Consider the following 16604-nt stretch of genomic DNA (forward strand, 5'->3'; position numbering starts at 1 on the left):
ATTTTTAAAATTAATTTTCAAATTAAATTTTTAATTCTAATTTTAATGTTTTATTTTATTTTAAATTTTTTTATTTATTTTTAATTTTAATTTAAAGAAATTTTTTATTTTCAAATTAATTTTTAATTCTAATTTTAAATTTTTATTTTAAATTTAAATTTTCTTTTTAAGTATAATTTTAATTTAAAGAAATTTGCTATTTTAAAATTAATTTTCAAATTACTTTTTAATTTAAATTTTAACTTTTTATTTTAAATTTAATTGTAATTGTAATTTTATTTTAAATTTAAATTTTCATTTTAATTATAATTTTAATTTAATGAAATTTATTATTTTAAAATTAATTTTCAAATTACTTTTTTAATTCTAATTTTAACTTTTTATTTTAGATTTAATTGTAATTGTAGTTTTATTTTAAATTTAAATTATCATTTTAATTATATTTTTAATTTAAAGAAATTTGTTATTTTACAATTAATTTTAAAATCACTTTTTTAATTCTAATTTTTAATTTTAATTTTAAATTTAATTGTAATTGTAATTTTAATTTCCATTTTATTTTTATTTTTAATTTTTATGTTAATTATTAACTTTTGATAATACGGTAAAAAATTCATGTAATGAATTTAATTTGAATAATTTTTTATTTTTCATTAAAATTTTTATTTTCAATTTAATTACTTAATTATAGTTTTAACTTTTAACTTTTAATTTTAATTTTCATTTTAATTATTAGTGTTTGGTAATAGGGTAAAATTTTCATATCCTCTATTTAATTTGAATAATTTTATATTTTAATCTTAATTTTAATTTTTTTATTTTAACCATTATTTTAAATTTAAATTATTAATTTTTGTAAGAGGGAAAAAGTTTCATGAATATGTGTCTTGCGTATAGTAGTTACGATTCTGTTCGCTTAATTTTGGGTTATTATGCTTCATTCCATTATTTCATGTATAATGTTCTAATATTCTGTTTCAATTTTTGGAGGATGATTTATCATCTGAATACAGAACTGAGACAAATGCCAGGCAAAGTTATGTGGAACAGTGACTTTGATAGCTTTACCCAGGTCTTAGAGTTGCTTGACTACCAACATGCAGATATCCTACGCCAGTCCTTTCTGTGGCCTTTATTCCCTAAGAGAGAGTTACAGTATTTGGGTCAGATGATCGATGCTCCTCTATGTCAGTTGCCGAGTCCAATTGATGGCGATGCCCTCCACTTGGGCAAAGTCGCTAGTTTTTTCATGTTCGAGTTTGCTCTGCTGATTGGATTGAAGATTACGGGCGATGGGACAGCTAGCGGCGGGACTCAAAGAAGAAATATGCTACAGGACACTTAATTCCAGGGATAGGGGACGGTGGTTCTACCTCAGCTGATGGACGCGACTAGGAGGTGTGACGAGATGTTGAATAAACTGAAGTTAGGTCGGGTCTACATCATTGAGAACGTGATACGGTGTCACCACAAGAAGACTGCGATCGACCTCTTTCACCTGAAGATCGTCGACGACATAGATCGCTTCAACAGCTATCCATGGGGCTCTCGATCTTTCGAGAATACCATCCACATCTTCACCATACTGCACTTGAAGCCCAATAAGTACGACTCCTACGGATTCCCATTGGCACTGCAGGTAAATGATTAACGCAATCAATATTAAAATAATTTTTTTATTGAATTTGTATGTACTAATTTATGTGTTGCAAGTCTGGATGGATGAGACCATCCCCATATTGGATACACGCTTTGGGCGGCGATAGGAGATACGCTACCCTCAAAGGCACCATTGACGAGCATCTTGAGCAAAATGATGTCTCACTGGGAAACAATTATTGGCTCTCCTCGACGACTCTCATGTGAATATTATAAATTTGTGATTTATATTATACATAGTTTAAAAACTCATTACATGATTTAATCTTTTTAAAATGTCAATATGTCAACTTCAAATAATAAATCATTTGACGCCATTGATGGAGATGAGGCACAGGGTCTTGTGCGTGAAATAGCGATTTCGCACATCTAAGATGACCAGATGTCCGATTCAATCCCCGATCGAGACTGGGGAAGTAAATTATTGATTAATATTTTGTTTGAATTAGCAATTATTGGATAAGTTAATAATATGTAAGTTTGTGCAGGATCGCGAGCCAGTTGATGGGGCATCACCTCCGCCCAGGGCATCATCTCCTCCTCCTCAGGGTGATTATTCTGGTGATATGTACCATCTCCTGACTATATTTATGGTGCAGAAGATCGGCGGGCTGCGTCGAGAGCTGGTAGGAGTTATATCTGAAGAGGTCGGCGCGCTGCATCGAGAGTTGATAAGAGTTATATCAGAGAAGGTCGACGCGCTACATCGAGATATGGTGGAACAGATCGACGATCTGGGACACCAATTGGTAGGGAGGGTCGATGATATAGCTGATGATGTTAGAGTGCTGCGTGGGCATTTAGGAGACCTTCAGGATGAGGTGATAGCACTCCGAGTTGTATAGCAAGCAGACGATGGGGTGACAGAGGTGACGATCGAGAGGAGGATAGACATGGGGCTCACTATCAGTCGTGGTTGGAGGATGCATTGGAATCCCTTCTTCAGTCCATGGAGGATAGGGTGGCCCCTAGGGCGGAAGCGACGATTGAGGAGGTGATTCCGATGATGGCGGATGAGGGGGTCGAAGAAGTGGTGATGACAGAATGGATGAGGGGGTGGGCCCCTCGGGGACGGGAGCTATGGTCAAGAAGGAGGTGACGACAGGGACGGAGGAGGAAGTGAGCGTGGAGAAGGTGGCGATCATCGAGGCAGAGGAGAGGGAGATGCCCGAGGTGGACGAGGGAAGGACGACCGTCGTGACTAGGGCGAAAAAGCTTGTTGTTGACGTGCCGAAGCTGGTGGTAGGCAAAAGGCCGAGTGTGCCGTCACAGTGCATTGTCTCTCCCTTCACGGCTGAGACAAAGAGAACGAAGTTCGTCGATGGGACGATAGCCAACCTATTTCGGGAGGTGGACCATGCCAAATGGAAAGCGTTCGAGAGAGAGTGGAGAAGAATGTTTTCCGAGTTAGTATATATGATATTAGTAAAGTAGGCTGCATTACTCGTATATTCTTCTTTAACATGTCTCTGTTTCTTTTTTCAGGACTAGTCGTACAATTGGTACTGTGACGATCTCCGATGCTTATAAGTGGTTTCATGACATCATTACTTCAGGAGCTTGGCTTGCCGACGATGTAAGTGAAGTAATCATATTGTTATTTTTTATGACTTGTAGATCATTGTTTGTTTATACATTGAAATAACTCCCTTTTGTATTGTCGTTTCTTAATGCAGCACATCGATCTGGCCATAGACTTGTTGCGTGATCGGGTTAAAAGATATCTGGGATAATTTGACAGTCCTGGTTGAGTCATACTGAATTTGAAGTTCGGATGAAGCGTTGACATTGAGTACTAGTCACTCCAACATGCCGACAAGGAGTATGCGGTGCTCGACTACATGCTCGAGTGGACTATAGGGATGTGGCCACTTGTCAGGATGAAACCATGGGAGGGTTGTACACATATGTACATACCAGTGATTGTGAATAATCACTGTATAGCGTTGGAGATTATGCTCACTGAGTTTACTTTATATGTGTAGGACCTCGATCATTCATGTCTGACACAAGATCAGCTCGAGCAAAATCTGGAGTCCAGTGCTGTTTTTGTCCCTATGATGGCTAGATGGACAGGATTGACTGTGAAGGACAGATTAGCCATCGTTCGAGACACGACGACAGCGAGACAGACAATATCGTAAGTGGTTCTAAAATTTTTAAAATTTAATACTTAATTTTTTTGCTGCGCAGTACTGAACTAACTCATTATTGTTCATTTGCAGGGGTGATTGTGCCATTTTGCAATAAAGTACATCGAATTTTTTAGTATAGCATATAAGGTTGATGGAATCAACTAATCCTAGATACAGAGTTGGCGGAATAAGTTCGCGTGCGATTTATTCTACTTTAATAGTAATCCATAGATTTATTGTAATTATTATTTGTAATTTTTTTGTAATTACGAAATAATTGTAAACACTGTAAATATTGATTTTTTGTAGCTACGAAATATTTGTAAATACTGCAATTGATTATTAAATTACGACGTTCTTTAAAATATCGTAGAATAAATGCAAACACTATTTATTTCAGATGGACAATATTACCAAATTATCTAACTGTTATTTAGAGGAACATGACTTGTACAATATTGGCGAGTATGCTCTACTGATTTGCACCAGCTACACCTACGCAGTTGAGAGAATTCTTCGGTAGATGGTATTCTAGACGTACTTGGACGTCCAGGATCACGCGGTTCAATGAGAGATGGCAACAATGTATTGAGTGGGCAAATATGGTCGGGGACTTCCCACTCAGCTTCGTTCGGCAGAGAAAATATTGTCTCGGTGTACATAGCTCTCCAATAATCAGTCGTATAATAATAAGAGCACAATGTTCTAACTACAAATCCTCGATACATAGCAACTGTGACTGCATGCTCACATGAAAAAGTCTCTAACTGAAATTTTTTACAAGTCTATGTTTTATCAGTCAAGTCCACCTGTATGCCGTATTACGTACACATTCCACTGAGAAGCGCGATTCGTCTAGTGGTTCGACATTCAACTATCTCGCAAGTTCTGCAGCTTGAATAGCCTTTCCTCTTACGTTGGGGCTAGCACGCCCGGACAATTCTGTGATTTCGTACATTGATCGTGAAATCACTGCTGTAGCTTGGTACGGATATTCTCAATTAGTGCAACGATTAGTAATTCGCAATCCTTTTTGAATATACATTGAGAGACTCCGCGTTGTTTGTCGTCATCATGTTATATCGACACCCTGGAAAAAAATGAGTGCCCCCAATGTTTAATCCCCATTTTCATGAGATAATCCTATGCACCGAATGATTTACTTTATATTTCAACCATGAACTTATTACACTCTTCAACACTGTAGGATTCAGTCATTCTCCTGAACAATGAAACGATACCTTTGCCCTGATACCTGGTCTTCATATTTCTGGAAAAACTTCAGCGATACTACTTATTAAAGCCTATCCCCTATCGGTTACAAATACAAGGTTCTTGACTTCCTCGATTACTTCTCTTAACTTATTGAAGAACCACGCATCGACAAGTCATTTTCACTATCGACTATACCGAACGTAAGAGGGTAAATTTGGATGTTGGCATCTTGATATGTAGCAATAATCAACTTGCCTTGATATTTAGATTTCAGTGTTGTATCATCAACTAGAATTAGGGGTCGCATTACATTTCAAAATCCTCGAATGCATTGTCCAAGAGTTATGAAGAAGAATTTGAACCAATTCTCACTCTCCGTCTCAATAAAAAATTCGGAGCTAGGATTAGTTTTCTCCATGTGAATACCTAGCTAATTTAGTGTAGCTTTCCTCTATATAGCCCATTAAATCCTCAAATTCATACTCATTGGCCTTCCAAGCTTTCTGGTAGCTCAAGACTACTCTATACTCTTGACGGATGTCGTTAATAATATTGGATAGTCTGTAGATTGTACATGGATTCTGATACTTGTATATTATCTGTCGACCAATAAACCAAGCTCGGGCTTGCCTGTGATCATTTCAACATAATCCCACTTCACAAGTATGTTCCCTTGTGTACTTGTGAACTACAAAGCTCTCATTCGTGTTCATCTTCATCACCCGCAAATGCCAACATCAACTTCATCTATGCAGGCGATTGTTAACAATGACTTGTTCAACTTTTTCACTTTGAACTCAAAGTTGTATTTCAGCGTAATTAGGTGTACAGATTCCTTCAAATCTTTTTTCGTTTCAAATAGTTGCTCGACATACAAATCCTCATTATTGGGAATCACACGTGAGGAGTTAGAGGACAGTCCATTCGATCCAGCCCCTGAGGTCCCACCCTGCTCATGTCTCTATCGAGATAAAGCGATCAAATCCTCGTCTGTAAAAATATTTGTATTTTCACACTCATTGTCATGAACTACGAACGAAATTCTATGAGTAACTATCTCTGGAATAACCACATCATATTCATGAGCTATTTGGACCGTATCCCAAAAATCATTAGCATTGTGATCCCCTCCATTCGAGTCTACTTATTCACATTTGACGACATCCTTCCTCACTAAAATCACGCAAACAGGAGTCAAGTGTCTATTGTTCATTTCAAACAGATAATTCATTTCGACATCACAAGAAATCGTCATAGGTGGATTCGGAACTTCTTGTTCGCAGAATTTAAATTTCAATTCCATGTTATATTGAGAGAGATTGACATTTAGCTTGTTCTGTAAAACATTATAGAGTTCTGCATACGTTGTTGTTTCTGTTATGAAAATTAGGATACCACCACGTTTATCGCTCTTTCATTTCCATACCGTTCGATTTCTTTCGTCTAATTCGAAATCACCAAAGTAACAAACTAGGACTACAACCATATCTACATGACGAAAAAGAATTTTTAATTGCAAGAAAAATATCGAAGGTAATAAAAAAAAGCAAAAAAAAATAAAAAAACAGCCGGCAGGAATCGAAGGCAATAAAAAAAGCAAAAAAACTGTTATTTTCCAGCTATCCAGCCGACTTTTTCAATAGTTAACTGGATAGCAGCAGTTCAAATTCGGTTGTCCAAACTTTTGCAGATTAATTTTTCAGTATATGCAAGTGAATTTTTCCTTGTCAAATGCATAAAATTTTCACACATCTATTAAAAAAATTATCTACATTAACATTATATGTTGAAATAGATTTTATCTATTAAAATGTAAAATAATTTAACGAAAACAAAATTAAATATGCGTATTATAAACTTATTGACCTGATGAGATTGATATTAAAAAAAATTCAGCTACCGCGTTCGATGAATTTTTTAGATCTTAAGATTAAAGCAGATGAAAGATGAGAGTGTTTTTATCTGTGTTGGAGTAAATAGTTATGAGAAGTTTGTTGATTTTGATATTTTAAGTGGGAAGCGTTTAGTTTTTATTTGTTAACTAAATGGTAGTAATGTCTTTTAAACAAAATCATTTTTTGTAATTGTATAATATACTTAAAGGTATTTTTATCTTTTATTACTCAATAGATCATTGTAATAATATTAACAATTGAACAAGTCAAAGTGGAATTTTCTTTATTTGACTATTTCATTTTTAAAAGAACCCCATGTTTTGTGGCACTATCTCAGCTATATATACAGGCACCTATACTCATGGAGGGAAAATGATTGATCCAGTGACAGTCTCATTAGGATTCTTTTAGAATCGAATAAACACACAAAAGCTTTGTATTTACCATGTAAGAGATTATTCCGACACCAAAACCTTCCGACAATCTTCCCACAAAAATGAAATATCCTAATTTAAAAGAAAAAAAAAACATTAGAATTAAACGAGTTCTTGAAGCACCAATAAAAAAAGAGATGCTAAAAAACATGGAGGAAAAGCTCACTCTGGCAAATGATATTGTAAGCCAAACGATGATATTAGGTATGTCAGCAATCATTAAAGACTATACATTAACAAAATAGATAAAAATTACTTGCGCAAAATTATAGAACACAACAAAGCTAAAATGCAGGTAAGTAACTACGATTATTGAAGCACTCGTACCCTATTTCGTCCAGTGCATTCAGAAATCTGACCACTTGCTATTGCCCCGACCATAGCCCCAACATTTGATAATGAACCGAACAAAGAAAACTGGCCAAATTGCTTCTTTTTTTCTTTTTTGCTTTTTATGATCGTGGTTGTCTTGGCCAACTTACGCACAACTTAACTAATTCCACGTGACCCTGAAATTTATAGTCGAGTACTCACTTCAGTGGGGGACTCGAACGTGTGATCATTGGGAAACAAACCTAAAGTCTGACCACTGAACTACTCATTACTATGTTGATGAAATAAACAGCAAGAGAGATTCATTATCATGAATACGTGGGATATTGTAAGCTTTGGATCTTTAGGGATTGCAGCTTGTGTTGGTGAAGAATAACCAATCTTCACAAGTACAAGAAAAACATTAGATAAACTCATAATCTGTAAACCTACACATATGTAAGAGGAAAGAAAAATGAAGATATATCCTAAACACACTATGTCACATTTCAAAGCATCAAATTGGGGCCTCAAGTTCGAATTTAAAAATAGTCCTATCCAAAATTATCTTTTTAAAAAGTTATTTCTGGGACTCCAATTCAGTGCCATCATAATTATCTGCCATGAAACTGTCACAAGCATAAAATGGTCATTTGAAGTTCAGAATTACCCCAAAGTGAATTTTGAGATTCAGATTTTTAGTTCAATTTCACTTCAACACAATCTTTTCACAACCCGGCATAACAAGGATTCTAATTTTCAGTCAGATTCAAATTCAAGTCAATTTCTTGGCAACTTAAAAACAGAAAATATCAAAGAATGTAAGAAAAATAATAGAGAACAACATGATGCCAACTCAAGATTCTAATCAGATTTCAGAAAGGGCAACTCAAGATTCAGCTTATCCAAAATCAAGTTCAGGAATGGCAAAATTTCTCATTACCAATTACAATCCAAGCCTTCGAAGTTGAACATACTCCTACATATGGTTTCTTGAAAGCCCTGGTCGACCACAACCTATTTATAAACTCACAAGACAAGACTTCTGCGAGCCAAGTGGGATCAAAAGTAATAGTAACAAAAGATCACAACTTTAGTTCTAACTGTCCCAAAATGATGTAATCTTAGTTTTAACTCTCTACACGCTTTCAAAAAAAGTGCTGATTTTGCTACTTTAGGTGCAATCAAACACACTATAAAAAGATGATTACCAAATTTATGCATATTCAATTAAATTTAAGTTGAATATTACTGCTGCATGTGGTTTCTAAAAAGTACCAATCAACCACGATGCACCTATAAACCCAAAAAAAAAAAAAAAAAAAAGAATTCCACAAGCCAAATGGGTTCGGAAGTAATAGTAACATAAAGGATATAACTGGAGTTCTAATAGCCACAAAATGATATGATTTTAGTTCTATCTGCTTTCACATACTTCCAAACAAGAGTAGATTTAAGCTACTCGTAAGTGCAACCAAATATACTATTATATTCATAAATTACATGACATGCGCGTGACAGATGAAGTACCACATGCTGACTCTGTATCGATCATTCAATTGGATGACGTACCAATTGGCCCATTTCCATTTATAGATTTGTGCGTGTGAGATTTCATTTCATAGCAAAGGTACGTCATTCTAATCCTTTCTCCCTCTCTTGTACTGATATTATATCTCGTCCAGCAATTGACTTGATCGTTGGATTGCAAACAGTCATCTGACCTTTTCCTTGACCAGCGAATTTTGCCTCCTAAATGTGTGTTCTAATACGTAGGGAATGTTTACGTGAAGAGGATGTGGTTAGGATTCTGTTAGTGCAAAAATTGAGGTCAACATATACTATAGAAAGATGAGCAATCAGAAAAAGATCATCACAGAACAATGAAAAAACATAGAAATTCAAAGTCAGGATAGTAGTAGATTACAGTTAAACCAAACTGTATAGAACCCAAAGCCACGATCAGAACACAAGCCAGTACTGAAATAGAGTTGTCCCTTATCGCTTGAGCAGAACCCATCAAACTAGGCTGCCTTGAACCCATCCTATACCAACTTCCAGTTTGCAAAAATGGCTTCTTCAGATCCCCCATCACATCTTCAATCTCCTCTCTGAAACTCATTTTTGCCCTTTTTTACCCACCAAAATTCTGTCCTCAATAATCTGTGCCACTCTATGGACCAAATTCACTTTTATTGGGGTGGCAATATGAGCTATTAATTATTGTCTTTCAGAAAAAAAAAAAAAACTTCAAACTAACCAATTCAGCATTCTCACCTCATCGTTTATAAAAATCCATGTACATATCATTTGTAAATGGAGTTTGATTCTAATTTTTAAGCACATGGGACTCATATCTTTCTTTGTTTGAAGAAAATTTTGAATATACTTTGTTTTCTAAGTTTATGTTGAAGTTAGATATTTTGTATTCAAAATTATGAGTTTTACATGGTTAATTTTCAAGGATTGAGATAATTTACTCAATTCTAAAAAGTTCAAGCTGCAGAAAATTTCACCAATATATGGAAACAATAATAGCGTATAAAAATTTGGATTACTCTTTTAACAAGTTTAATCTTCAAAAAAAAAATAAATAAATAAAAAATAAAAATAAAAAAATAAAAAAAAAATAAAAATATATATATATATATATATATATATAATAGTCAAAAAAATCTAAATGGCCAATTTGATTTGTCTAGAAGCTCTAATAGACGACAATCTATCATCTAAATGACGTAAGTTATGGCTTAATCAGAATAATACATCAAACTAGATTGCCTTGAACTCGTCCTATACCAACTACATGTAGAAATGGCTTCGCATTTACCCTCCCCCCTCAAACCCTTTTGATTCGAAAGTGGAGGTTGTAGTTGATGTGGTAATTTGTGGATAAATTATAAACAAATTTTGAAGAATTACAAGGGTTAGGATTTTGGTAAAATGAGCGAGAAAGAAAAATATATATATATAAATATAATAAAATCATTTGCCCAATAGTTTGGGGGTCACGTGACCCCATGCCACCTCATCGTCCGCCCCTGCTTCTAATTGGAGAGTGGGGATTTGTAGTAAATTGTGGAAAAATTATAGGCAAATTTTGAAGAATTAAAGGGGTTAGGGTTTTGGTAAAATATAATAAAATTACTTGTCCAAAAGTTGGGGGTCACGTGACACCATGGCACCTCCTTTCCGCCCCTGCTTCTAATTGCCAGGTGCGAGGAGATAACTAGAGGTTAATCCTATTACTTGATCAAATCCTCACCTCTTTATTACTTCTTTCTTTTATCATCTAGTTGCTGAAACTACTCATTGTTCGGTTTGTCTGTTTTCTTTCAACACTCTATAAAGTTGAAAGATACCTTCACAATTACAAAAGGAGACGAAAATAAAAAAAAAATGAACTTGAAGGGACTATTTCCAGAAAATCATACGTTTTAACTTGCATAAAACATCATGCACCATTGTTCTATAGGTCCTTTAATTCTTCAAGCGAGATTTTTTTTTTTTTTTTCAATTGTTAAATTTATCTTGTTTAAAACCATTATAATCAATTTCCACATGCCAAAAAATGAGTTATCAATATGAAAGCGTGTTTTAGGAAATGAATCCAATAGCTTATTGCGTTTAAAGTTTAACGACGTCAAGTGATTTCAACTCAAGAAAAAATGTAATGATCTTATTTGAAACCAAACGTTGATTCACATATTTCGTGGACTCATAAGTACTACCCACTTATTCATTATTCATTTTTACCTTGTTTATAAACACTCGCTAAGGATATGCTTAAAAAAATTTCTGGGCATCTAAATTAGTGCTTTATACCAGGATTAGCTGTGTCTCTTTTCATGGAACATAACAAAAAACACATTACACATGTATACATTGGTCATATCAACTTTAAAAATTCATCAAAGTGGGATATTCGTGGAATATTTGCCAATGATCTTTCAGCAATTTGTATTATGTGCCAATGACAGTAACAAAATCCTTAGCCATTGTCAAAAAAATTGTTCATCTTGCCTACTATATAATTACAGATCATGCGTGATTGTTTATTACTCCAGAATCAACAAAGAAAAGAATCATGAAGTATGAAAATTATGATCTTTCTTTCCCCGAGCAGCCGGTGGTCGATTTATACCTCCCGGTGTGGGCTAAACTTCCTGCCTTTAGGCACAAACCGGCTTTCATTTGGGTCGAAGACAGCCCTGATGGAGTGTCCAGCTGCTCGACCCTAACTTACGAGCAGCTGAATAACTCCGTGCAGTCAATTTCCGAGCAACTTCATCTACAAAGAGGTGACACTGTCGTTATTTTATGTGCACCCGGGCTCGAGCTTGTAGAAATGATCTTTGCTTGTCAAAGAGCAGGCCTTTTGGCTGTTCCTATAATCCCCCCACACCCTTCTTTTGCCAATGAAAATCACCACCACCTTATAAGGGTTTTATCCCAAACAAGGCCTAAAGCAGCCTTGGCCCTCCGAGAATATATTGATCGTGTTCGACTGTATTTATCTTCCTCGACCAATAAGAGATTTTCAGAGCTTTTACAGAAGCTTCAATGGATTCCCATTGAGGAAATAAAGGCCGGGAAGTTGAATGTTCAACGGAATTTATCATCATATAATGGCTGTAAACCTGATGATTTGTACTTAATTCAGTACACTTCTGGTGCAACTGCGATTCCTAAGCCAGTACTTGTGACAGCAGGAGCAGCTGCCCACAATGTTAGAACAGCTAGAAAAGCCTACGATCTTCATCCAAATAGTGTAATCGTGTCTTGGCTGCCTCAATATCATGATTGTGGGCTTATGTTTCTGTTGCTCACTGTAATATCCGGTGCTACATGCGTGTTAACATCGCCTAATGCGTTCATAAACCGGCCTAGATTATGGCTCGAATTGATCACACAGTACAAGGCAACTTGTACACCAGTTCCGTCTTTCACTTTGCCACTCGTCGTTAAGCGAGGGGGCGTCAAAACCGGGACCATTCCTATAAGTCTTGGGAGCATGAAGAATCTGATTATCATCAATGAGCCAATATACAAAGCTGCAATTGAAGATTTTATCGAAGTTTTCAAGCCTTTCGGGTTTAATCCCGCATGCATCTCTCCATCTTATGGCTTAGCCGAAAACTGTACTTTCGTGTCAACAGCATGGAGAAGTGGAAATCATGGCAATTTCCCAGTTTACAAGAAGCTATTACCCAGTGCAAAACTACAAGCTCCTTCAAGCAATGACGAAGAAGAAGACATCGAAATTTTAGTAGTAAATGAAGGAGCGCACGAGCCTGTTGATGATGGGATTGAAGGAGAAGTATGGATTTCATCGCCAAGCAATGCCAATGGATACCTTGGCCACCCTTCATTGACACAAGAAGTATTCAACGGCAGAATAAAAAACAAACGCACTGGGAAATTTCTTCGAACAGGTGATAGAGGAATTGTCATAGGCCAAGATCGATACTTATATATTACAGGCCGATGTTCCGACATTATTAAACTTTCAAACGGTCTTGAAATCCATCCTCATTACATCGAAACCACAGCTTACAATTCATGTCCAAAGCTTCTCCGAGCTGGCTGTCTCGCAGCATTCCAGGTTTCAAGAACAATCGCCATTGTTGCAGAGTTGCAGAAAACTCAATCCGATCCAGAAATTTCCCGGAAAATTTGTGAAGGAATAAGAAAATCTGTGATCAAGGAAGAGCAAATTGAAGTCGGATTGGTGGTTCTTGTTAAATCTGGGAATCTGCCCAAAACTACTTCAGGGAAGATACAAAGATGGGCTGCTAAGTATAAACTAAAAGAAGGTGGAGTGAACGTAATTATGCAGATGAAATTTGACAACAATGCACAAAATGTAACGTCGTTTGATGCAATAATTCGTGGAAATGAAGAAGAAGAGAAAGGGACGAAGATTTCAATGGGTGAAGAGGCCGATCAGGGATTTATTCATGCATCTGTAAATGCTTCTAATCACCTATCTTTGCGTTCTTCTTTGTAGGAATTGAAAGGTTTCATCTTTGTCTGATAAAAATAATGCTATCTACATAGTTTCGGATGACTGATATCCGTTCAATTAAATTAGTAACGTGATTTTTAATGAATATATCCTTTAGTATTACCATCTAAATGGGGCCGTGATGATAAATAGTATTATTTTGATAAAATAGTATTCTTAGTGAAAAAAATTGCAGCATAGATTTCGAACCTTTTAAAATAATATCGATAAAGCCTAAATCTTTAAATTGCAACAAATTATCGAACCTTTCAAAACTGTGAGGCATAAGTTTTCGTCTAAAAATAGATGAGTTGATCAAAAGTCAAGCATTTAATCTTAATTTGACCAATTTTAAGATATTTCTTTATATTCTCTTGCACCCCATCCCGAGATGCCAACGAGTCGGACCGTGCCAGCTAACGAATCAAAACTCGAGCAAGGCTTGGCTCGTGCAAAAACTCGTCGGACTTCTTTTGCTCGGTCAAAAAATCTAGGCTCGACATGAGCTTTCAGTTCGAGTTTTATTGAGCCGGCTAGATTTTATTTTTTATTTTTATTTTAAATTTTAAATTTGCCTTAACACGTTAGCTGCCTTATGTAATTTATTTACTTGTTTATTTATTTTTAAATTATTGGCTCCTTATGAGCCGATCGAACTAAACGGGCTAGCTAGGGCTTGAGCCGAAGCCCCTAAATGGGACTCAACTTGAGCCATGAGTTGAGCCGGCTTGGGCGGAACCACTAACCGCCCGAGCTGGGGAACCAAATTTACATTCTCCACTCCGCCCGAGGTGGTGAACCAAATTTACATTCCCCACATCCTCGTGCATTTATCCTACCTGACCATCTATACCCCCTTCAATCTCCACCAACTCCAATCTTACCGTGGCCACCACCCACGCCGCCGTCCACCTATCTTCTTTACTTTGTTCTTGAGTCATCATTTTCTTCTTTACCACTAATGTCCATACCCTCTCCATTCGCCATATTTTACAAAGAAACCTCATTTCTTGTTCAAGAACCAATTTCAGCGATCCCACAAATTCTAAGTCCGACTCATAATCCAGAACAAAAATTTTCATTAATTGAAATCTGGGAAGTAGTATACTCTTTTTTCAGTCGCTCAAGTTTGGTCACATTGAATTTTCTTACCTTATTTTTTTTTTTTTAATTAATTGTGCTTTTATTCCTTTGTTTGGTATTTTTGTCTCATTGAGTATTGTCAAACTAAATTATTAACAAGGCACTTATTGTGCACATAGTTATCGGAAGTGTTGTAAATTTATGAAATAGTTATTAATGACTATTTAGCCCCATTTCAGAACCACTATTTGCAAAAAATAATGTTTTGAATAGTTACTTTTAGGAGAATTTGGGGTTAAAAAGTTCAAAAAAGTTTTAAATTTACGTGTAGAACGCTTTATTGTGTGAATATGTTGTTGAAAATGAGTATTGAGAAAAAAAGTTTTCAAATAATGATTGTCAAACATGACCTAGTATTATCAAGATAATTATGTCTTTCTCACTCTAGAATAGCATATTTTATTGAAATCGTAGCTCTCATTAAAAAAGTCTTACTACGATACTTACGTAAGTCTTAGACACAATTGTAGAGTGTATTCTATTCTAGGATTATAACTCCATTGAAATCCCAAATATAGGGATTATTGTTATAATAAAATAGATAAATAATTTTTAACTCCAATATTTCTTCTAATCTTGTTCTAAATATTATTCTTATTTTATATAAAAAAAAAATATACTACTAAAATTCATTTATAGAATATAAAACGTTACTTATAAATGAAAAATTCATTTATGCGTATAATTACTTGTAAGTACAAAATTTTCTTATACTTGTAAATTTTACTTATAAGTTAAAAAAAATTGTAATTTAAAATTTTAATTACAATTAAATATTTCATGCAAAAAAAATTATAAATTGAAAATCTCCCTATGTAAACATTTGAATTTCATCTCTTAGGAAGTATATAGAATAAAGAATTTTGATGTACCTACTTATGAAAATTAGCTTTACAACTATATTTAGTTTTTTCCATCTTATAATCCAATAGAAAATGATTTGCTTGCAAGAACTTATTCAAAACAATAATAATTAATCCAAATATTCATCCATAAACAATAGAAAATGATAAGGTAAACTATTTAAAGTCATATTAAATTGTAAGGGATGATGTACACAAATGATAAGGTAAACTATATATATATATATATATATATATATATACATAGACACGTAGTTTTATCCTTTTAAAAAACTTTTAGAACAGCTTGATAGTAAACTCTCAAGCATGCATTGGACTATTTTAAAAATTGCTACTAGAAATCACACGAAAGTCGGCCCTCATAAACGTCCAAAATCGGTACTTTAAAAAAACCTTATTACAGACAAACAAAACTCCCAAGCACACTAAGAATATGGTATGAAAATATTTAGATAACAAGACAGAATTTCATTTTGTCTTGCACTAGTACTAGAAGAAAAATTAGAAATGATTTAGTCTCTATGGTAGTTGTACTTAATTGGTTCATCGTTAAGAATGATGAAACTGTAGAAGATGGAGATGGTGAATCATTAATTCTATTAGATTTGACAGCATATTGAGAATATACATTACTATGTATAAAATTATGATATATTAAGTCCCTATTTTGGCGTAGCTAAAAATCAATTTTTTAATAGATTCTTATAAAATTTGATGAAATGTTTGTTGAAAAATTGTGAATTTCATTAACTGTGTTGTTAAAATTAATTAACGACTTTGACTTAAATTTCTATATAGATTTTAAGCCATTCCCGACTCAGCACCAAAAAAGCCCTAGCTTGCCCGGCTAGATACTCGATAGTATTGAACCCAATCGGCCCGAGCCCATATGGCTTGTCTGATAGGCAAAAAAGAGGGGGGGGGGGGGGGGGGGGGGTACT

At 34.9% G+C, this 16604-nt stretch overlaps 1 protein-coding gene and 1 pseudogene across 1 annotated transcript; one reads left to right on the plus strand and one right to left on the minus strand.

Moving 5' to 3' along the window:
* Nucleotides 1-9772, minus strand: part of LOC111394882 — a 34012-nt pseudogene extending 24240 nt beyond the window's left edge.
* Nucleotides 9773-11737: 1965 nt separating this feature from the next.
* LOC111394883 (putative fatty-acid--CoA ligase fadD25) lies at nucleotides 11738-13660 on the plus strand. The gene has a single exon (XM_023020932.1). The coding sequence runs from the start codon at nucleotides 11738-11740 to the stop codon at nucleotides 13658-13660; it is 1923 nt and encodes a 640-aa protein (XP_022876700.1).
* The last annotated feature ends 2944 nt before the right edge of the window (nucleotides 13661-16604 follow it).

The sequence above is a fragment of the Olea europaea genome, chromosome 5, assembly GCF_002742605.1.
Source record: "Olea europaea var. sylvestris chromosome 5, O_europaea_v1, whole genome shotgun sequence".
Taxonomy (NCBI): domain Eukaryota; kingdom Viridiplantae; phylum Streptophyta; class Magnoliopsida; order Lamiales; family Oleaceae; genus Olea; species Olea europaea.